General features: G+C 42.4%; 1 protein-coding gene and 1 long non-coding RNA gene across 5 annotated transcripts; both read left to right on the top strand.

Annotated features, from left to right (window-relative positions):
* The first annotated feature begins 404 nt into the window (after positions 1-404).
* Positions 405-5,957, top strand: LOC105358354 (uncharacterized). 3 transcript variants are annotated; one of them, XR_013652269.1, is made up of 9 exons: positions 405-480; positions 1,196-1,386; positions 1,462-1,565; positions 1,741-1,826; positions 2,222-2,754; positions 3,483-3,646; positions 3,734-3,891; positions 5,398-5,612; positions 5,694-5,957. It is a non-coding gene; the product is annotated as an uncharacterized LOC105358354 (long non-coding RNA). The 3 variants fall into 3 exon arrangements; XR_002874031.2 differs by having other exon boundaries at positions 3,734-3,905; XR_013652268.1 differs by having other exon boundaries at positions 1,741-1,918; positions 3,734-3,905.
* A 676-nt stretch (positions 5,958-6,633) lies between these two features.
* On the top strand, positions 6,634-20,367 carry LOC101164028 (uncharacterized). 2 transcript variants are annotated; one of them, XM_078938690.1, is made up of 13 exons: positions 6,634-7,187; positions 9,651-9,750; positions 9,887-9,990; positions 10,060-10,335; positions 10,447-10,540; positions 10,620-10,687; positions 10,791-11,009; positions 11,198-11,263; positions 11,342-11,464; positions 11,554-11,619; positions 11,743-11,823; positions 11,919-11,984; positions 12,197-20,367. In XM_078938690.1, the coding sequence occupies exons 2-13, from the start codon at positions 9,651-9,653 to the stop codon at positions 19,943-19,945; spliced, it is 9,012 nt and encodes a 3,003-aa protein (XP_078794816.1). In that variant the 5' UTR covers positions 6,634-7,187; the 3' UTR covers positions 19,946-20,367. The 2 variants fall into 2 exon arrangements, with proteins under 2 accessions (XP_078794816.1, XP_078794817.1); XM_078938691.1 differs by lacking the exon at positions 11,198-11,263.
* Positions 20,368-23,156: the final 2,789 nt, after the last annotated feature.

The raw sequence follows: 23,156 nt of genomic DNA, 5'->3' as shown, positions 1-23,156 counted from the left end.
CACAGAACAGTGGCTTCTGGTGGCAGACTGGATATATATCGACGTATGTTTCAACAAAGCTCCTTGTGGAAATGATGAAAAAACGTGAAACAGAACAATGTTGTTGACGATGATTAAAAAAACATAAAACAACACAACGTGTGAGGTTTTCTCTGTGAGAAGTGCTTGACACAGCAAAATACACATCACATGGAATAAAAAAATAAACGCAAAAAACCGTTAAAGACTGGAGTCGAACTCAAAATCTCATGATGTTCATACCACTGTTTATCCCGCTGAGCTATTATTTCCCAGACACTGTATGCTGAAACACTTTTTTTTATCAAGGTGAACCGCACTCCGAAACGCCGTGTCAAACGGGCCATCCCTACCAGAATGCACTGCGTTCGGACCACAATGCAATGCGTGTGAACCACAATTCATTGCGTTTGAATTATTCGAAGATAGCTGCCGGTTGCGCAAGGAAAACAACCGAAACATGTAAGTATATTAAAAAGTATCTAGTAACTGTTGTAAAATATATGTGTAAATGCATAAGATGATGTGTTTAATATGTTATATTCCTCAATCGACAACCTAGATTGTTTTGAAGCTCATCAAGTTCGGTAATGCTAACGCTAACGCGAATTAGCCCCGAAGGCTAAAAACAAACGCTAGTTATTACATCAAAAAGCAGTGACTTCTAAACGTAGTCATAAGTTATTAAAACATTTTTTAATGTGTTTATATATGAAGGGACAGACGAGGAAGAGGAAAATCTAATCCATCTATGGATGGAGAAAGATAGCTTATTTGTTTTCAGGCAAGCTCGTGCCGGATCATGGAGGGAAGAGAGACACTCGATCATGATTAGATTTGTCTTCATTTATTAATAAACTGTTAATCGTTGTCATAGTGGGGTAAAGTTTTTTGTTGAAAGAGCCAGAGGAAAGGACAAAGAGCAACACGATAGTCTGTTCAGCTTACTTGAGTTGAAAACATTGTTCAAAAATGTTATGTTGCCGTTGTTTTTCCTATTTGTTTAATAAATGCATGAACAAAAAATTGAATAATTTACATGTATTATTTAAATCTGAGGTATTTTTAACAATCCCAAAAGGATTTTCATACAGATATCAAATGTACATATTTACAATTTCGTTTTATATGTTAACATATATTTGTATACATGTTAACAATCATCATGGTCCTCCAGAGTCATGTCGGACACAGTTGGAGTTGAAAGGAAAGCAGAGATTTGTCCTCGCAGATGGACGCCACTTTGCTCGTCCTGCTGGTTCCTGGTGTTGCCCTTTGTGGCTCAACATCTGCGGCTCCCAGCAGTCCCCTTCACAGATGCACACATTGTGCAGGATGGTGCTGCAGGCAATGATTTTCATTGCAAAGGTTGGTTTTACTTCCAACGCCCCCAGAAATATTGCTCTCCTCCTTATCATGCGAAATGCTCTCTCTCCACCACAGAGCGTGCCCTGGTTGTAACGGGCCTCAATGGCATTCCTCATGTCAGCAGCATGATGGGATGTGCAATGCAGTGATACCCACCATCACCCAAAAGATTCCTTCAGGTGGGTATGTTTTATTTACATAAATTGGGCTTTTACGTAGAACCTGTGAATCATGGATTGATCCTGGATTTCCAACAAAAATATCTATAAATGTGGCACTAGAGTCACATACAGCCTGCATTTGAATGGAATAAAAAAGTTTCCTGTTAAAATAACAAACTGCATTTTCTTTTAGGCCCTTTATTCATATGTGGAAGCCATCGATGCTCCCTGTGACCTTTTGAAAGGTGGAAGACCCAGCGAGCTGCTAAAAAACCAGAGGTGACTAATGGCAGTTTAGCTGAACATTTCCTCATATTTACCTGACCTGAAATCTCTGGATGTGTCTGCTGAGCTCCTCATCAAACACACAAGTGAGTCTGAGCTGACTGTTCAGAAGATTCAGACTGAAGAAATCTCCTTTATAAAGTTGATAGATGTCACATTTGTTCCTAGGTTTAATTTTCTGATATAAAGCTAAGACTGATTGAACACATGATATAAAAAATAAGATTTTATCCTGAATAAAAAAAAATCCAACTTTACTTTCATTAGTTTTTATTGTTAAGTGGCTTCTTAACTGGATCTAGATGTAAAAGGAGCAAGGTTCAAAGTACTTTTAGAGCTTGTTAAAAAATACCCAATGTCATTCTAACATTCTAACATACTCTAATCAGAGTCAGAGGACAGAGTCTGGTGTGGATGAACTGGACTGGCCTGCACAGAGTCCTGATGTCATCTGCCCTCAGCTGCTTCCCTGCTCTTCAGTGGCCTGGAGTGAGAAACCTGATCTGGTTTATTGCTGCATGAAGGTCTCTGTGGATGTTTTCTTTTCTAAAGTTCTGTCCTTGTTCTTAGGAGAACAAAGTAGCAGCATCTTCCTTAAAGAAATCCTCCTCTTTTACTGTGACATTTGAGGATCTTTGATGGTGGTGTAGGATGTTTTTTTTCTGGAGGGTCCAGATTTAGAAAATAGATTTCTCAACTATCTGATTGTCCAACTAAGAACTCTGTGGCTTTTCCATCTCACTCATGTGTGTGTTTGAGATGTGTTTTTGTTTCTGAAAAATGTCTCATCTGCAGCAGAAAGCCCTGAGAAGCAGAGACAGCTGCAGGAGAATCAACAACGAATCCTGCAGAGACTCCAGTTCAGCTTGATGAGGAGAAGGAAACGTGATGATGATGATGTCACACTTGGAGGAAGATGAAGGTACATGAGTTTAATTGTGTTTGTTTATTTTATTGCATGAATAGGGATTGTTCTTTTCTGCATTCTTGTTTGTTTTTATGTACAGCACCTTGAGCTGTGTTTTCCATGAAAGGTGCTATAGAAATAAACTTCATTTGAATTTGACTATGTAGCGCGTGGATCGGGGCAGGTGGGGGTCTCTGAAACGGAGAAGGCGGGGCTCCACGTCTGCAGATGTGAGCGTTAAAGCCAGCAGACTGGTGGTCTCTCAGAGAGGGGGGGCTGTGTGTGACGTCAGTGACAGTGAGGGATGCTGGTCTGACTGCAGTGAACGGTCTCAGGGCAGCTCTTTGCTGTCTGCTAGTCAGGACATGAAGCTGGATCCTGCTCACATGTTCAGACTTTATCTGAACATTTCCTCATATTTCCCTGACCTGAAATCTCTGGATGTGTCTGCTGAGCTCCTCATCAAACACACAGCTGAGTCTGGGCTGACTGTTCAGAAGATTCAGACTGAAGAAACTTCCTTTGTGAAGTTGATAGATGTTACATTTGTAACATGTTACAAAAAAGTATTTTCCTGAATCAAAAAATCCAACTTCAGGTTCAAAGTACATTTTGGGGCTTCTTTTAAATACCTAATGTAATTCTAACATTCTTGTTGTGCTTTTTAGCAGGATTCAGTGACAGAAAAATGTTTAGACACACCTGAAATGTGTGTGTTTGATAAATGTGTTTGTCTTTTCCAGTCATCATGAACCTGCAGCTGCTGGATTCTCTCAGTCGACTTTTCCAGAGTGAGGATGCAGGATTTGAACAATTGGTCTAGACGCTACACACAGATGTTCAGCTCCATCCAGGACCCACAGTCAGCACCATCCTCAGCAAACATTGTTCCAGCTCCAGAGGACAGGTACACTCTGCTGTTCTCTGTTCATTGATAGGAAATGATATTTGGAGGAGGTTTCTGTTTTTCATGATGTGTGTTTCTGTCTCTAAGAATCTTCAAGGGGAGGCTCCATCTGCCAGGTGCTGCACTTTGGACTGCATCCCTTCCTCTTCCAACAAGGTCCATGAAGACATGGAGGACAGAGTCTGTGGGATGACCTGGACTGACCTGCACAGAGTCTGAACTGGATGGGCGACACTTCAGTTCATGTGAGTCAAGGCAGGTGAGTGTATACTTTTGGTACTATGGTGTACATGTGAGTACATCACAGAGATGCTCTGCAAAGTTCCTGAGCAGCTGGGGGCAGATAAATTCTGATCCTGCGGGTTTCCTGCTCTTCAGTGGCCTGGAGTGAGAAACCTGATCTGGTTTATTGCTGCATGAAGGTCTCTGTGGATGTTTTCTTTTCTAAAGTTCTATCCTTGTTCTGAGGAGAAAAAAGGAGCAGCATCTTCCAGAAATAATTTTAATAATTTTATATACAAGTATTTACAAATACATTTATATTAACAGATATATTTAAAGATTTACATATTTATTCGCTCTTAAGTGAAATAGAAATGATCTATTTTGAGCCACAATTATAATTCTCTATGTTCACTTTGAGTGTAGTACATTTTTTTATTCACTAGATGGTACCAAGAGTGGTGCACAAAATAGTTGGTACCCCTCAGTTAAAGAAAGAAAGTCCCCAATGCTCACTGAAATGACTTGAAACGTTCAAAAGTAACAATAAATAAAACATTTTTGAAAGTTAAATAATCACAATCAGCCATTAATTTTGAGTTGTTGATTAACAGAATTATTTAAAAAAAACTAATGAAATAGGGCTGGACAAAAATGATGGTACCTCCATAACTTATTATTTTGTTGCACAACCTTTTGAGGTAACCACTGCAATGAAACGGTTTCTGTATTTGTCAATGAGCCTTCTGCACCTGTCCACAGGTATTTTGGCCCACTCCTCATGAACAAACTGCTTCAGTTGTCTCAGGTTTGACGGGTGTCTTCTCCAAATGGCATGTTTCAGCTCCTTCCACTGATGTTCAATGGGATTCAGATGTGGGCTCATAGAAGGCCACTTCAGAATGGTCCAACGCTTTTCTCTGAGCCATTCTTAGGGGGTTTTGGCTGTGTGTTTTGGATCATTGGCCTGTTGGCAGACCCATGACCTCCAGCTGAGACCAAGCTTTCTGACACTATGCAGCACATTTCTACCCGGAATGCCTTGATAATCTGGAGATTTCATCTTAACCTTGCACAACTTCAAGACACCCTGTGGCAGATGCAGCAGAGCAGCCCCAAAACAGAACTGAGCCTCCTCCATGTTTCACAGTAGGGACAGTGTTCTTTTCATTGGATGCTTCATTTTTGAGTCTATGAACATAGAGCTGATGTGCCTCACCAAAAAGCTCCAGTTTTGTCTCATCTGTCCAAAGGACATTTTCCCAGAAGCTTTGTGGCTTGTCAATGTGCGTTTTTGAAGTCCACTCTGGCTCAAACAACGACGACGAATGGTGCGATCTGACACTGATGTACCTTGATCTAGGAGTTCACCTTTAATGTCTTTGGAGGTTGTTCTGGGCTCTTTGGATACAATCCAACTATCCGTCTCCTCAGTTTGTCATCAATGTTCCTCTTCCATCGTCCAGTGAGGTTGGCTACTGTACCGTGGGTCTTAAACTTCTGAATAATATGTGCCACTGTTGTCACAGGAACTTCAAGCTGCTTAGAGATGCGGAGCAGATGTGGTCTGTGACGTCTGCACTGGAAAAAACGACACGCCCTGAAGTCCTGTCTGACCAGCCTTTCTCCTTCCTGGGAGGAACACCTTCAGCCTCATTTGAAAGCAGCTGCATTGAAGAAACACAAGCTGGTGGGACCCTCCAAGAACCTGCAAGAGAACATCTGCTCCTCCAGTCATGATGAGGTGATGAGGATGTTCTGTCACACTGATCACAATCTGTTCTCTCTGCTCTGTGGAAGAACATAACACCGTCTCATCTCACAGCTGCTTCAACAGCAGGTGGAGGAGAGTGAGGAGATCTTCACTTAGATGATCCGTCTCATCCAGAAGAAAAGAGGTGAAGTGAAGAACAGGATCAGATTCCAACAGCTAACTGAAGCGAGGCGGGTCAAAGGTCTTCAGAAGGAGCTGGAGATGACTGAGCTGATGAGGAGATGCTGTGAGCGTCAGCAGAGTCTGGATGGCAAAGCAGTTATCTGTCACTGACACCTGTGTTCTTTATGATATGAATAAATCAAGTCAACGTGGTATTCTGTCATTTTCTCACTGAGTGAAGATGCTTGAATGCTTCCCATAACCTACAATGATTGACATGTAACACTCACAAAAGCTCATCTAGCTTACATACTGATGTGGTAGCAATTTTACCTTTTTGTAAGAATTCAAACAACTTTCTGTGTGTGAACATGTTAAAAAAATCATGTTAGGCCAGAATTAAAGAAAACCATCAGTCTTTAAAGGAGAAATGGAGCAGTTCAAACCTCATTGAATGTGGACAGGTGGGTATTTATTTTTTCTGATGATATAAAGATGCTTTGTACTTAAAAATAGGCTTCCAAATTTTAGGGGAACAAATGTAACCAAAAAAAATCTATAATCATTTTTAAATACAAAGGTGTTTTTTTATTTAAATTGAAAATAGTAATCAGGTTTTAAGGGGGGGGGGGGCATTGATACAGACAGTTAAAATGTAAATACATTTTAACTGTTGTGCTACATGCTCATAAGTCATCACCAATAAAAAAACTGCTCTCTGCTAACAAAGTATGATTAAAAAAAAACATCTTGTCCATTCACAAAGGTGTATTTTATGTCAAATTAGTTTGTATTGCTTAGAAATGTCACAAAAGAGTCATTTATAAAAAAATACATTATATATTAAACGTTTTTATTCCACCAGGAAGCCGCCATTTTGTGAAGCTGCTGTAGACAAATTTTGAAAGGAATTAAATAAATGCTGATACTATTTTATATAAAAGCGTTGTCACTGTTGTAATTCACAGATTCACTCTTTTTTTCTGCAAACAGTAACTAATGCTGAGTCGGTGCTTAAAACGTTGTGAATAATAAAGTATTATGATTTTGTAGTTGCAAAAGTCCTACAAATGGTTTTGCCCGTTTTCTATCCAATCACGTCAACAACAATTGGGGTGTGGCTGTCTGTGATTGGTCCAAGGTGGTAGAAGCTTCTGGAACGGTGGAGAATTCGTCCCTTTTCACACGGGACTTCTGAGTGATCGGACGTGTCTGTCAGAGCTCTGTGAGAAAAGGTTTTCCTTGGTTTCTGCACCCAGAGGATCGGCTGATTTTCGCCAGAGAAGGATCTCTACTGCCTGTTACTTCGACCAAAAGAGGATTTAACTCCATCTATTTCCACGAAGAGTTTTTATTCTCCACCCATCCCCCCGTTTTTTCTTCTCTACTCTGTCTCTGTAGGACTCCATTTTGTTGCCCCGGCCCACTTTTTAGGTCGAGAAGGTAAGCGTTTCATAAATATCTCAGACGTATTTGAGAGTAAAATGCTTGTGCTTTATATTTCTGCTGTTGTAAAAAAGAGTGTTGCATTTTAGTCACTTTGTTTGCTGTGTGTCGAAGTTTAGCCGAACTTCAAAGCATTGCCGTTTTAAGCTAGCTAACTAGCGTTAGCAAGCCTGAACATTGAAAGACCAAATTTAAAAGTATTTGAGTGAAATGCTTGGTTTATTTTGCTGCTGTTGTGAAGATGAGTGTTGCATTATTTGTGTAATTTTATCGGTGACTTTGCCTCGTGTTGAAGTTAGCTTAACTTCAAAAGGATGACATTTTGAAGCTAGCTAGCTAGCGCGTTAGCTAGCTAGTCCAGACCCAAACTTGAAAGTATTTGAGAGTAAAATGCTTGATTTATTTTTCTGCTGTTGTAAATATAAAACATGAGTGTTGCATTTGTGTGATTTTTATCAGTGACCTTGCCTCGTGTTGAAGTTATCTTAACATCAAGTGGACGTTTCTTGAAGCAAGCTAGTTTGTGTTAGCTTTGTCAGTATGGAATTACCCAAAGCTAAAGTATTGTTTCATATTTTTGCTGTTGTGATTGTTGCATTTGTGTAATTTATTAGTGGCGCAGCTTCGACTTGGCTTTAGCTTTAACTTCAAAGGACAGTCGGTGTGTTTGATGTTGCCGGAATGGTGTGTGTGTGTGGGGGGGGGGGGGGTGTCGGTCGGTGTTCACTCATCTGTTCATGCGGTTTGCTGCTTTATTGCTGTGGCATTGTCTAATTTTATTGTGTTATTGCTTGGTGATTTTATATATATTTTGCTGTTATTCATTATTCAATTCAGTGCTGATTGTATTGCTTTCATTCAGTTTAGAATTAAAAATGTCTTAAAATGCATTAAGAGTTGCATTTAAAAAAATCTAACTGCACATGAAAAAATTCAGCTATGTTCTAAATCTTTTGTCAAAGAGGTAAAGCATTTATTAAATAAGTGTTCTTTTGTTAAGTCATTAAGAGTTTATTAAAACGTATGACATTTTTAAATTGGGGTATTATTTTGTGTTTAAAATGTTCCAAGTTCACATGGATTGGTAAGATCATTACAAATAGAACCTGCTAGGATTCTTTTTTTTTTTTCTTGCTCATTTAACCTGAAATGTGACTCACATTGGGTTACATTTGCATGTAGGTAGATGCTATTATGTATTAGTTACTGTCTTCGCAGTGATTGTTACTGTTGACTCCTGGATGTTGTGATTGATTCTACTTGGTAGATTTAATTTGAATGCTGTGATTTTTAGTGTGAATTTACCTATGGATGGTTTGGGCTTGCTGGTGCAGCTGGTTTCTTAATGATCACTCATGGAGCTGCATGTTGTTTTGATGCAAGTTTGTGAGATTGTGTAACCTCAGCTAAATGATGAAGTTGAATTTAGTCAGATCTGTGGATTTATGGCTGAGGATCTCCTGAAACTGTAGAGTTTATTCGCTGACTTGATGCGAAATTAAATGCCTGTTTGTGATCTGTGCATCCTCTGGAGGAAAATATTGGTAAAAAGTTAGATTTTCTTTAAGATCTGTTTGTTAAAACAAAAAAGATTTAAAGCACATTTATTTCATTCTGTAGAAGTGTTTTGGAAAAGATTAATAGAAGTAATGAATAAAGAACTGATGGCTCACCAAAATAGACTTCATATATGTAGCAGAAGAAGCCATTTTGAACTAGTAATGTTACTTTTCAAAGGGTATCTTATTAAAAACAGGTGTGCTTTTCTCCAAAGGGTAAAAAACCTCTTGAAAAAAATGCTTTCTAGTATTTCAACTTTCTTTTTAAATGAAATGACAGTTCAGATAAAAATCTTGATTGTAATAAATGTAACTTGCAGCTGCACAGTCAGAAGTCAGACGGGTTTTTCTGCTGCAAACATTTTGAACATGCTGGTTGCTGCACTAAATCAGTTTTCCTGACATGAAAGAGACCTGTTAATGCACCTGGCTGATTTTTGTTTTTATTTTATTTTTTATTGTCGTTTTGGCCATTTCCTGCTGCTTGGCCAGATTTATCTTATTTCTGGGCTGACTGTCCATGTGAATTTTAGCATGTCCTGCTTCTGCTGCTGCAGTGGTCAGCAAAAAGTTATATTTTCTTTAAGATCTGTTTTTTAAAACAAAAAGGATATATAGCACAGTATTTCATTCTGTGTTTTGGAATAGATTAATAGAATAATACTGAATAAAAGATTGACTGCTCACCAACAGTGGCAACTATTTTTGCTTGCTGTAAATCTTTTTCTAAAGTTTATTCTGAAAGAAACATACAATGCTTTTTAAACGTACTGCTATTATTTATATTGTCAAGGAAAATTAGTTTTAATGTATATTGGACAAAATGATCTTATATTATAAAAGTACTGGTTGTGCTAAAAGTGTTTTTGTGTGTTTTTGTGTGTTTATGATCTTTGTGTAGATGCCACGGGGCAAGGACCACCGCAGAGCCCGTGCCAGGAACTTCGCGCCCATGGACCTGGGACCGACTGGCCATCCAAGCCCGAGTGCTCCGAGTTCACGTAAGTAACTGAGATTTTTTTTCTCTCTCCATTATTGCATCAGTTTTATTCTGCTCCCGAATCTTTTATGAATTGATGCATGTGTATGTGCTGTTGGCTAAAAAGAGAACACACCCTAACGTGTTGTATTTCCCAGGCTCCGGCACTGGGTTTAGGCACCCCGTGCGAAGATGGCCAGTGTCTTCTGCCACCGGGAAGAGCCACAAGTGCCTTGTGCCGCCAGAGTCTCCCGGGGAGAAGGTAAAGTACCTGTGACTGACTGTTACCCAGTGTAAGTTATGGCTATGACAACAACTGCATGTGTTCCAGTTCGTCCTGGTGGTAGGAGACTCCCACCTTCGCGCCCTGGTGGACGGGATCGTCCGGATGCCTGGGGGTGGGGGCATGACCTTCGGGTTCATTTCCACCCCTGGCGCCAGTGCAGCCGAGCTGTACAAAGAGGTAAGGCACGCAAACATTCCACGTACCCCCGATCTTGTGTGTCTTCTCGCCCCCAGCAACAACCTGACGGCCAGCCGGACGCTCCCCGAGGCAGCTGTGGACTTCAGGCGGCTCCTGGCTCTGTTCCAGTCCAAGTGGTCCAAGGTAAGTGTGTTTTAATCGTTGCACGTTGAAGAGAAGCAGAGGGGGATGCAGCAGCAGCAGAAAGTGTAATTACTGAAGCTGGTTTGTGTGTTTGTGGGATTGTTTTACCAGCTCTTCGTCCTGGACTTCCCGCCTCGCCTGACTGTGGCCCCGGACCTGCAGACGTTCCTCCGCCAGGACTTCAACCGAGTGGCGGCGCAGATGGGTATAACATCATGTCCTTGTTGGTTGTCATGTAGATGATTGTCTGGGGGAACAGGTCACTAACTTTCATTCCTGTGCAGGCATTAAGTACCTGTCTGTTGCTGAGCACTTCAGCTTGGACCACTTGGAGCTGTGGGCCCGCGATGGGGTAGGTTGATGGTTCTGGTTGTTTTTGATGCAGACAGCTTTTCTCAGTACAATAAGTCTCAAATTAAATCTCGTGGGGTTTTTTGTTTTTTTGTGTCTCTCAGGTCCACCTGAGTGACGATGGAGGGATGGTCCTTCTGGCTTCCCTGCTGTGGAACTACTCTGCTCTGCAGCTGGTGGAGCCAGAGGTCCAGGCGCCTCCTCCTGCGTCGCCCCGGCCTGCCGTGCGGCGAGTCGCTCCTAAGGTGGTTGTGAGGGAGCACCCTGTGTCCCCTCCTCCAACCAACCCTTTTGAGTGGGCTTGCAAGGTAGGGAAGGCAAAGGTAAGCGTCAGCTCACTTTATACAAATGAAATGATTTTCCTGTTTTAAACTTGTACATGTGTTCAAGGTGAATCCAGCTTCCTTGAAAGCCAGACCAGAAGTGGCGTGTGCAGAGCAGGTCTGTGGTCCATGGAAGAGGCTAGTTCAAGTGTCTAAATAGTTTTCTCTTTCTTTCTCACTCTCTACAGAAAGCCAGTCCTTCGGGTGCAGACCGCTCTCCTCTGGCATCCTGGCACGGGCGGGGATTGGAGCAGGTGAGTTGCAGGAAAAATAAAACTGCAGTGTGTTTGTTGTGTCCACATGATAACATTTCTGTGTTTTCTATTCCACAGGCTGCTCCTCTCCCGGTGTCGCCCGTGCGCTTCAGCCCTGCTATTCTGGATCTGATGGACAAATTTTACCCGTCAGATCTGGACTGTGCTGGAGCTGCTGCGCCTGTTCCCGCTGGGAACAAGGTAAGTGTTTTGTCTTGATGCTCAGAGTTCAGAATAGCTTTAAAACTGCTCCTAAATACTTTTTTCTGGTGTTTGTCATTATTCGTCAGACGTCTCGTGCTAGACGTCGCCGGAGGGCTGTGGCTGCATCCCAGAGGGCTGCCCCCAGGCCCCAGGTAAGAAGAGGACACATTAATGTTGTGTGTTGTAGAGGTCAAAATAGAGTTTTAAAGTGAAATGTTCTTTCTTAAACACATTTAATGGTGTGTATCTTTTGTGTTCTTCTGTTTTTCACTAAGGCGGAGGTTCCCGAGCACGTGGAGGTGAAACCCCGGCCTTCACCTGCCAGGCGTGCCAGGAAGGAGAGGGTGCCGGCTCAGGTATAATGACTTTGTAGTTTCATTCAGTCAGAATGCTGCAGCACCTAGTTCATGGTAAAAGTGTGACCTTAAATACATTTCATGTTTGTATGCAGGACCGTGTGGGGGTGACACCTAGGTCTCCTACCAAGGACGTGACGGTGGAGCGGCCTGTGGACCAGGTGAGAGAAGAACAGAAAAAACCTCAATATTGACGTTTTTATTTATTTATATTCATTTTAAGTTTGACATGTTTGTTTGTGTTCCTACTTAAGCTTTTGTTGTGTGCTCTTTTAGTAGCAGACATGATTCTTGGGCAAGTATGATCAAAATGCTTCCTAAGCCTTGTATCCTTTTAAAGTAATGTCTTTCTTTTCTCCTATTTTTTCTAAAGGACCAGCAGCAGCGTGGACGGCCTGCTGCAGGAGGTAAGAAGAGCAGCAAAGGTAAGAGCTGTTCTCCTTCCTGCATCTGCTGTGTGGTTCAGCCAAGTTCAGACCCTGTAATCCTGTTTGGTCCCTCTGAAGGTAACAGTGAGGTGGTTGCTGCTCCTGCCAGTTGTAGTGTTGAGGCTGTGTCAGACTCTAGTTCAGTTGACATGGAGGTTGGTGTAACGTTTGGCTCCTCGGATGATGAGCTGCTAACCTCTGAGGTCCAGGAGCCTGGTCCTGTTCCTGCTGCTGGTACGTTAAAGTTCCCCAGCATCAGAGGATCGTTTCACCAGGGCAGTGAGCTGTTTGGGAGCAACACTGGGCGGCAGTGCATGGCCATCTCTTTGGTGGCTGCTGCCAAGCACACTGTTAAAGGTGTGTTTCAGTGGGACTGTTGTGAGTTAGATTCTGTGCTGCTTGCTGGAGATCAGGTTTACTCGGACCTGCAGAGACAGAACAAAATCACTGACTCTGCAGGTTTTCTGAGAGCGACTGATCTTCCAGATCAAGTAGTGGTGGATGGGGTTGAACTGTCCTGTGCTTTTGGGGAAGTTGTTAGCGGGGATGCTAAAATCGATTCGGGTGAATTTGTTGATGTGGGTGTGTTGGTTCCCCTGAAGGAGGGGTTGGCTAGGATGACGGCAAAGTACAACACATGTCTGCTGACACTGTGTGAGAACACGTGTGCCGTCATTGCTGAGAATGGACGCTGGGCTATTGTAGACTCCCATTCTCGCAGTCCTGAAGGGATGAGGGTCCCTGATGGATCCAGTGTAGTTTTGTTTTTTGACTCTGTGGGTGAAGTTCACGACTACCTGCAGAGGTCAGTTGAGGGCATTGTCCTCACAGAGTTTGAAATAGTTGGTGTTGTTTTTTCTGCTTCCAATACATTTAACCCTTTCTTAGGAAGTCCTGCAGAAAGTAACTCCCTGAACCTCTGCAAAGAGAGCCTCTTCCATGACACTTCATTAGATGTCACTGTAGAATCTAAACAGACAGCAACAAAACGAAAAATGGATTCAAAAATTGATAATGCAGACCCTTCAGTCGAAAACCTGAAGAAAGTCAAATTAGATGATGTTGCTGTGGAGGAACAGGATGTAATTTTTAGTGAGCCTGAGCAGGAAATTTTCTATTTTAACCCTTTAAATCGGCATGTCTGCCAGGCTCTGTCCTCAATGTTAAATATTGAGTTCCAAAATTTTAATGCCCCACCTGCTCCTCCCATTGGTTTGTTAGGGCCCCCTTGTACCAACGAAAAAATTATTGGAGATGGAAATTGTTACTTTAGGGCCATCTCTCAGGCTGTGAGCGGATCCCAAAACAGCCACAGAAAAATTCGGTTAGCCATCGTTAAACAATTGGAAACAAACCCCGATCTGTACAGCTGGGTAATTGGGCGCGAGTACTCCTCTGTGGCTGAGTACATAACCAAATCTAGAATGCGGTTTGTTAGTGTTTGGGCCACAGACGTGGAAATTCAAGCCACGGCTGATTTGTTAGGAGTAAATGTTTTTGTATTGTTTGATGGCAGGTGGCTTCGGCACCAGAGCAGCGGTCAGCAATTATGTGAAAATGCAATTTATATAGAAAATTGTGGTGGAACACATTTTGAGACTGTTTTGTGTGTTAAAGATCCACAACAGGACCGCTGTGCTAGTTGTTGTCCCTCTGCCAACAAACAACCAAAAACATATTACATGCGTTCATATGCCAAAGATGACAATAATTTGACAGGCGTACAGACAAATTCAATAACTGACAGCCAGATTAAATGTAGAAATTTAACTACTAAATACTTTCTATCCCAAAAAAGGCAACAAACAACAAAAAAGTTTAAAGGAAAAATCTACAGAGAAAACGAGAGGGAACGGTTGAAGCACACCATCCAAAAAAAATATTTTAAAGATGCAAGTTACAGACAGAAAGTGAAGTTGATAATTAAGACACGGCGACAAATAAGTTACGTTGAAAATGAAGATTATAGAGAAATGTTAAAGTCAAAAGTGAAAGCAAAATATAGACACGATGCCGCACACAAGACCATGATGAAAGCTCTGAGCATACAAAAATATAGAGATAATACAGCGCACAAGATCATGGTGAAAGCTCTGAGCAAACAAAAATATAGAGATAATGCAGCACACAAGATCGTGGTGAAAGCTCTGAGCAAACAAAAATATAGAGATAATGCAGCACACAAGATCGTGGTGAAAGCTCTGAGCAAACAAAAATATAGAGATAATGCAGCACACAGAACCAATGTGAAAGCTCTGAGCAAACAGAAATATAGCGGAGACTCGGCCCACAGGACCAAGGTGAAAGCTCTGAGCATAGACAAAAATAAAAGAGACGCCACACACAAGATTAAGGTTAATGTTGCAATCAAAAAGCGATACAGAGAAAACCCTGCATTCAGAAAGAGTGTCATAAATAATGTTCAACAGAAGAGGCAATTGAATAAAAAGAAAGCGGAGAGTTTTCAGGAAGTCATGCAGGACTTCCTAAAAAAGGTGGAAAAGGGTCCAGAGTTTGTTTGCTGTGTGTGCAACAGACTTCTGTTCCATCACCAGGTTTTGCTGTGTGTCAGGGAGACTTACAGCAAATCTGCGAAGATGGCAGAGATTGCAGATGTGTGCATTAGTGAGGACTACCTGCACCGCTGCAACATGGACTGTGAGAGCCCATGTTTGTTTTTAGAGACGGCGAGGAGCGCTCTTTGGATTTGCCACTGCTGCGACTCAAAGTTAAAAAGAGGTCTGACCCCGCCTGAGTGGGTCGGTAATAACCTGGAGGTTTGTCCTGTCCCACCTGAGTTGGCCTGTTTAAATAGTCTAGAGCAGCATCTGATTGCACTGCATATACCTTTCATGAAGATGCTTGCTCTGCCTAAAGGTGGGCAGAATGGTGTTCACGGCCCAATCACGTGTGTTCCTGCCAACTTGGTGCAAACGACCAATGTGCTGCCTCGGTCTGACATGGAAGGGTCTCTGTTGCGCGTCAAATTAAAGCGTAAACTGACTTACAAAGGTCATTATGAGTATCAGTTTGTGGATACCATGCACATTAGGCGGGCCTTGCAGTATTTGAAACGCAACAATAAATATTACAAAGACATAGACTTTAATGAAGCTTGGCTCAATGACTTTTGTAAAGAAGAATTGGAAGAAGAAAATCGAAACGAACCAGAAAAGCAGACGGACAAAAAAGAGGATGAGGCCGATGATGGAGAAGATGAGCTTCTCCATGACAGACAGAATCACTGCATGTTCCAAGATTCTGCTCTGTTCCCAGTGGACATCGGCCAAGAAGTCCTGGATCAGTATTTTGAAGACATTTTGAATTTGGCCCCGGCGGAAGGCAATAATCCGGTCCGATTATTGACTAATCGAGAAAATGAAGCTAAATGTTTTCCTGTCATCTTTCCCGATGGTAAAAACGTTTACCATGAAAGCAGAAAGTTCAAATTAACTCTATCGCGTTACTTTAACAACAGGATCCTCCATGCTGACGGTAGGTTTGCACAGAACGTCGAGTACATCTTTTTTGCACAGTACATGTCGGAGGTGGAGAAGGTTGTTTCTAGTGTGTCTGTGGCTCTCAGAAAAGAAAAATCAGGAAGTGCATCTGAAGGTGTAAGTGCCGATGCACATTCTGAGAAAACCCTGAAGAAGCTGCTGGAAGCAGATCAGGGCTTTTGTTTCCTCCGGCCTATTCGAGGCACTCCGGCATTCTGGCAGGCAACACAGAAGGACCTGTTGGCCTGTGTTCGTCAGCTGGGTATTCCAACGTGGTTCTGTTCGTTCTCTGCTGCCGACATGCGTTGGAAAAATCTCCTCGACACTGTGTTAAGACAGGAGGGGAGAACCCAGACAGCTGACCAGTTGGATTGGGCTGAGAGGTGTGAATTGTTGCGCAGGAACAGTGTCACAGCAGCACGCATGTTTGACTTCCGCTGGCACTGTTTCCTGAGGGTGGTCCTGATGTCTCCGGCTAATCCTATAGGGAAAATTGTGGATTTCTTTTATAGGATTGAGTTTCAGCAGCGTGGGTCCCCTCACGTGCATGTTTTGTTTTGGATTGAGGGGGCTCCACGGATAGGGAAAGAGTCGGAAGAGGAGGTCGCGGCGTTCATAGATAGATACGTCACCTGCGAGATTCCTCAGGATGAAGTGTTGAAGGAAATTGTTCTGGCTGTCCAGCAGCACTCTAGGAACCACACCAAGTCATGTAAGAAGGGCGGGACCAAATGTCGCTTCAACTTTCCAAAAACAGCATCCGGCCGCACATTTGTTATCGAAGATGAAAAGATTGTGAAATGCCCAAAATGTACCGACCCGAACGTTAAAGCCGGCGAAGTATCCAAATTAGAATGCATCTGCTGGAAGATTGACATGAAGAAGCAGATTGCTGCGGAGGCATTTGACTTTTTGACCGAAATTAATCGCGTTGTTAATGACGACAAATCAGAATTCAAAACCCTGGAGCAGATCTTTGAGTATTTCCAAATTGACCAGGAAATATACGAGAAACTGTTCAGGGCCTGCCATCGGAGAAGCCAGGTCGTCCTAAAAAGAAACAAAAATGAAATCTGGATCAACCCCTACAACAAGTCCCTGTTAAAATGTTGGAATGCAAACATGGACATTCAGTACATCGTTGATGCGTTCGCTTGCGTCGTGTACATCATCTCGTACATTTCAAAAGAAGAGCGCGAAATTGGCCTGTTGTTGCGAAACACCCAAAAAGAAGCGGAAAAGGGAAACACCAGTGCAAAAGAGACACTGAAGAAATTAGGCACCGTATATTTACACAATCGGCATGTGTCGGCTCAAGAAGCAGTGTATAGATTGGCTAATATGCACCTAAAAGAATGCTCCAGAAAAGTTGTGTTCATTCCAACCGGGGACAACATCATTAGGATGAGCAAACCGCTTGCTGTTCTGCAGCAGCAAGATGAGTCCGGGTCCCAGTGGATGCTAAACATCGTGGACCGGTACAAAAATAGGCCACACGATCAGGAATTTGACGACCTGTGCATTGCTACTTTCGCGTCCGAATATCGGCTATTGTCAAAAAACGAAAGCTCCAAAAATGCGATAGAGCTCCAAAATAATTGTGGTCTGGTCGTAAAACGCACACGCACCAAACCTGCAGTCGTCCGTTATGCGCGCTTCTCCGAGCACAAAAATCCGGAGCGGTTTCATTTGAGTATTCTCCAATTATTCCTCCCGTATCGCACGGACGACGACCTGAAACCGCAGGATTTCAAATTCTATCAGGATTATTATAAGAATGGTACAGTGCGTCTTCGTAGCGGTGAACACACTGTTGAAAGTGTTGTTGATCGGAACCGGGAGAAGTTCGAGCTTGAGGCTGATGCGTTAGAGCTGGCCCAGGCTGAGCTGTCGGATGCAGAGTTTTTGGAGGCTGCATGGGACATTTTGGTCCCCGGGGCCCAGTTGGAGCAGCGGGAGAGTGAGATGGAGCAGCGAGAGCAGCTGGTAGAGAGAGGGACAGAGGGGGAACATCAGGAGGACATTCCAGATCTGGATGTTCTCCGTGGAGAAGCTGCTCGACTAGAGAAGAGTCCCGGTCTCAGTAGGGAGGAGGGGCTGTTGCTCATCAGCTCTCTGAATGAGCTGCAGCTCTCCACCTTCCTACATGTCAGAGAGTGGTGTTTACAGAAGGTCTCAGGTCAGAATCCAGATCCTCTGCACATGTTTGTTACAGGCGGTGCAGGGACTGGAAAGAGCCACCTGATCAGAGCGATCCAGTACGAGGCTACGAGGTTGCTGTCACCTCTGTGTCTCCAGCCGGACGCTGTGTCGGTTCTGCTGACCGCCCCCACAGGGATTGCTGCCTACAGTCTGAAGGCAGCAACCATTCACACTACATTTGGAATCGGTACAGAATTCCGTCTGCCGTACTCTCCTTTGGGCGAGGAGAAACTTAATTCTATGCGCGTTAAGTACCACGATTTGCAGATTTTGATCACTGATGAGATTTCCATGGTGGACCACAGACTATTGATCTACATCCACGGCAGACTGCGACAAATTAAACAAACAGGTGACTTTTCCCCATTTGGAAAAGTGTCAATTATCGCTGTTGGAGATTTCTATCAGTTGCCTCCCGTTAGAGGGAAACCACTTTATGCAGACAAATCTGAGCTAAATTTGTGGTCCATGTGCTTCAAAGTGGTTGAACTGAGAGAGATCGTCCGACAGAAAGACCAAGCATTTGCACAGATGTTAAACAGGCTTAGGACGCGTACAAAAGACACTAAATTGTTGCCCAGTGATGTGCAAATGCTGAAGCAGTGTGAAACGGGCGAGGACAGCACGGCTTTGCACATTTTCCCCACCAATGCCCAAGTGTTTCAACACAACTTGGAGCAGCTGAAAATTACATGTGAAAATTATTGTGAAATTGTTGCAGAAGACTTTATCCCGAGTAAAGAGACGGGTAAACTGCAACTGATGAGTGGGCATCATAAAAAAGTGAAGAACAGCTGTTTGGAAGAGAGGCTGTTATTGGGAGTCAACGCTCGAGTGATGCTATGCAAAAATTTAGACATCACAGATGGATTGGTAAATGGGGCATGCGGCATAGTCACCCACATTGAATCTTACACAGAGGGGGGGTTTCCAAAATATGTTTATGTGAAATTTGACGACGAGGAAATTGGGAAAATAGCTCGGAGAACGTGTGCCAAAGCCGACTTGCCTGGTTCCACTGCTATAGAGCCCGAGGAAGAGCGGGTGAGCCAAAAGGGGGGGATGAGGAGACAGTTCCCACTCAAGCTGGCATGGGCTTGTACCGTCCACAAGGTACAAGGCCTGACCGTGGACAAGGCTGTGGTCTCCTTTAACAAGATCTTTGCTGCTGGACAGGTGTATGTTGCTGTGAGTCGGGTCAGGACCATCGAGGGGTTAATCATTCGGGATTTTAAGGAAAAGGCGATTTACTGCAATAAACATGCGAAGGCTGCTCTGCAGAAGATGCCCCCCCTCCTGAGTGGTGAAAGATGTGACCCGTCTTCTTTCAGAGTTTTCCTGCTGAATGTTCAGGGATTATGCAGACATGTCTCCTATCTGGCCCACTGTACACAGCAGCTGCAGCCTAACTGCATTGCTGTGACGGAGACATGGCTGACCCCTAGTTCTGCCTTAGAAGCTGTCCAAATGGACGGCTTCAGTTTCCACAGCCGTCCGAGAGGGGTTTCCTACAGTGGAACCAACCCAGCATTAGTTGGCCTGAAGAGCCAGCAACATGGTGGGGTTGGGATCTACTGTACGGACGGAGGAGACTACCAAATTCTGGAGAAGCCAGACCTTAATTTGGAGTGTATTGTTTACAGGAGTCTGGCTCTAAATTTAGTGTTAGCTGTAGTGTATCGGCCCCCCTCCTATCCTGTAGTGCTGTTTAGATCCCACCTACAGGATTTAGTACTTTGGTTAGAAACTCAAAGTGAATCAGTAGTAGTGATGGGAGATTTTAATGAAGACATCCTGAAGTCCTCTTCCATTTTTAATCTGATGACGGACAGAGGCTTCAGGCAGCATGTCACTTCTCCCACAACAGAGAGGGGGGAAACCATCATAGATCATGTCTATGCCAAAACTTCCAAATTTACTGTCAAGGCCGTGGTCAGTCAAATTTACTTTAGTGACCACGAGGGGATCCTCTGTTCATTTAGTGCATCCTAGAGGGGGGAGTTTTCTGCTGGAGACAGCCTGGTGTTTATTGTAGGGTGGGGAATTGTCGTTGGATTTGTTTCTAGTGAAAAGGGGGGGGGGGTGAAACATGATGGAGTGCATTTTCTGGGAAACATTATTTTATAACTTTCTTTCATGTTAAATGTCATATTAAATGGCATATCTATTTTAAAGGGTAAGTTCTTGATTTTTGTTCTTCAATGCATGTGTTCATGTTCAAATGTTCGGTTTCTTTTACTGTATTTCAACAAGCATGTGACACAAAGACACCTAATTTCTAACAGCTTTTTAAAGCAATTGGATTGACATTCACTTCAAATGTGTTTGATCATTAGAAGTCTAATGCAGGTTGAAATACAGGTTTTGCTTCCATGTTCTGTCAAAAAAGCAAAAGGCACTGGTAGTTGGTACTCTGGCTTCAGCCAGACGGGGTTCAACTCCCTGCAGTGTCCTTGAAAATTCTTTGACTTTGACATGAAACATCAAAAATAATTTATCTTCCAAAAAATATTATTCTCAATTTGAAAAGATAACATGTTTATAAAGAATTGTTTATTTTTATAAAGAATTGTTTAGGAATTGGTAAATATAGCAATAATAAAATCAAGATATCATTGATCATGATGATGTTTTTTATTTTTATTTTACTCTAATTGTTGTATTTGTTTGTAATATGGTGGTACCAGCCTGACACTTTTTTTTTTGTCCCTCAAGTTTCAGATATGAGGTCGCTGCTGCTGTTCCTGGAAAAATCTTTTCATTTGAAACCAAAGATTATTCTCCAGTAGAAAAAATGCTTTAACTTCTCAAGAACTGCGTCCTGTTCCAGAAAGGTTTAACTCGCCATCTGATAATCCCTGAGCTCCAGGAGTGATGGACGTGCACGCTGACACTCTCTCAATTGATCACCAAATTCATGATCCACCATGGAAAGTGAAGGAGAGAGGAAAGGTGCAGCATACAGAGGCACCGTTGGAGATTTTAATGAATGCTTATGAAGAATTTAAGTCCATCTTTGCTAAGAGAGCCACCCTAATGAACAAAATGTTGTCAATAAGAAATAAAAGGTTCCCTATGAGCCTTACCACTGTTATCTTGCTATAAGGATGATCAGTAGTGACACCCTAATGACCAAAATGTTGTCAAAAAGTGAAGTGGATTGCAAAGCTTTCCAGGAAAAATGGAAAGTTTTATTTGTTCAGGAAGCTTAATGCAAAATCTGCATGCTTTGTATGTCATCAACAGGTTGCAGTGCTCAAAGAGTATAGCATTCAGCACCAATATGGGACACATCATAAAGGAAAGTTTCACCATTTGCAGTGAAGAAAATAAAATTTTTTACAAATTGTTACCGGAACAGAGAAAGCAACCCTTTGCATTTACTGCAGCTGTAACGTCACTGATGGAGCAGTGACAGCTTCCTTACTGCAGACAAGTTGGAGCAAACTTCCAAACCATTTTCAGTGTTGTGCCCCAAAAAGCAATTGACTTTTGCCAACATAAGGTTGTCAAGGATTACGATTGCAGATACATCTCTGAGGAGACTTGGGCGGCCAAATGAAGGAATAAAGGAATCTTTTGCAATTTCAGTGTCTATTGATGACAGCACCGACATCACAGATATTGTACAGCTGTGCATATTTATTAGAGGTGTTGAAGAGACCTCCACAGCACAGTTTCTTGAGTAGAAGGACACAACAGCAGCAGCTGATGACAGTCAGCTCTCTAGTTACCGCGCAGGACAATGTTTGAGTAAACTGATCACATGATGTCAGTCACTGATGGAGCTCCATCAAAGGTCAGGAAGAAAGTAGATGGTGCCTCCAAATTTAGGGAGCCAACCAGGAAAAGATCCTTGGACATTTTATTGATTTAGCACAGTGAAATGTGCTGTTTTTATGGTTTTGAAGTTTCAGGAGAGCAAAAGAGCTTAACTCAAAATTCTTGTTATATTCACAAAAGTTTACAAAGATATTTTAGTTTAATTTTTATTAATTTTCACATTTGCGCATAAATTTTAGGCAGTGTTTCATATTTTTCCGTACCCCCTCTTCAGTTAAGATAAATCATTTTTTTGTTTAGTCAGTTTAAAAATAACACGTAGTTTTCAGACTGTTATTTTACTATCATTCAAATTAATTAAATTAAGTAAGTGTAACTTTGGTGCTGCTGTTAGATCGGCACCGCAAGGGATTGTGGAATACCATTCCCTTTGCGTTTCCATGGTGACTCCGTAAATTGGCGATCCATTGAGAATGTCTTTATGCACGTGCATTAACCCAGGGTTACCAAGTCAAGCGTAATTACGCCAACTCATATCCGGCCTTTTGGTACCGAAATACCCCAAGTAAGCAAGTTCAGGCGGATTTCAGCCAGAGTTCAGGCTTACAGTCAGTGTTCTTTAAACATGCCTCCTGGAATACCCCCCTGTCCAGCTGTGATCAGACAGGTTGAATGTGGCCCCCGAACCAAAATAACTTTTGACACCCTTGGTTTGAGCTGTGATATGCTAATTACTGGGCTCCAAAGGTAATGCACGTGCATGATGGAGACATGATTGCACTATCAATTGAAAATCAAATAATGATCCACAATGAAAAGTGAAAGAGAGGGGAAACTGCTTAAAGAGCTTATTATGCTAACGGTGCTAATGTAGCTAAAAGTGCTAGCATAGCAATTAGCATCATCAACTGACTCAGAAAAACACATTGTTTAATATGCTAACTATTTAAAATATGCTATTTATGCTAGTGTGGCTAAAAGAGATGGCATTGTGATTAGCATCATCAACTGACTCTCAAAAACATTGTTTAATATCCTAATTATGCTAACTATGCTAGTTATGCTAATATACCTAAAAGTGCTAATATAGCGAACAGCATCTTTAATACTCTCAGAAAAACACATTGCTCAAAATGCTAATTATGCTAACTATGCTAGCTATACTAATGTGGCTAAAAGTGCTAGCATAGCGATCAGCGTCATCAACTGACTCAGAAAAACACATTACCTAAAATGCTAATTATGCTAGCTATGCTAGCTATGCTAATGTGGCTAAAAGTGCTAGCATAGCGATCAGCATCATCAACTGACTCAGAAAAACACAATACCTAAAATGCTAATTATGCTAACTATGCTAGCTATGCTAATGTGGCTAAAAGTGCTAGCATAGCGATCAGCATCATCAACTGACTCAGAAAAA

This window comes from Oryzias latipes, chromosome 20 (genome assembly GCF_053564925.1).
Source record: "Oryzias latipes strain Hd-rR chromosome 20, Olatipes_Hd-rR_3.1".
Lineage (NCBI taxonomy): Eukaryota > Metazoa > Chordata > Actinopteri > Beloniformes > Adrianichthyidae > Oryzias > Oryzias latipes.
This window is presented reverse-complemented; position numbering and strand designations above follow the sequence as displayed.

What these genes read in the sequence shown, in the direction of transcription:
- LOC101164028 (XM_078938690.1), top strand. Translation starts at nt 9,651, where the DNA reads ATGCCACGGGGCAAGGACCACCGCAGAGCCCGTGCCAGGAACTTCGCG. An exon ending in TCCAGTCCAAGTGGTCCAAG is followed by an intron (nt 10,336 to 10,446) that starts GTAAGTGTGTTT and finishes TTGTTTTACCAG; the next exon opens with CTCTTCGTCCTGGACTTCCC. An exon ending in AGGAGAGGGTGCCGGCTCAG is followed by an intron (nt 11,824 to 11,918) that starts GTATAATGACTT and finishes GTTTGTATGCAG; the next exon opens with GACCGTGTGGGGGTGACACC.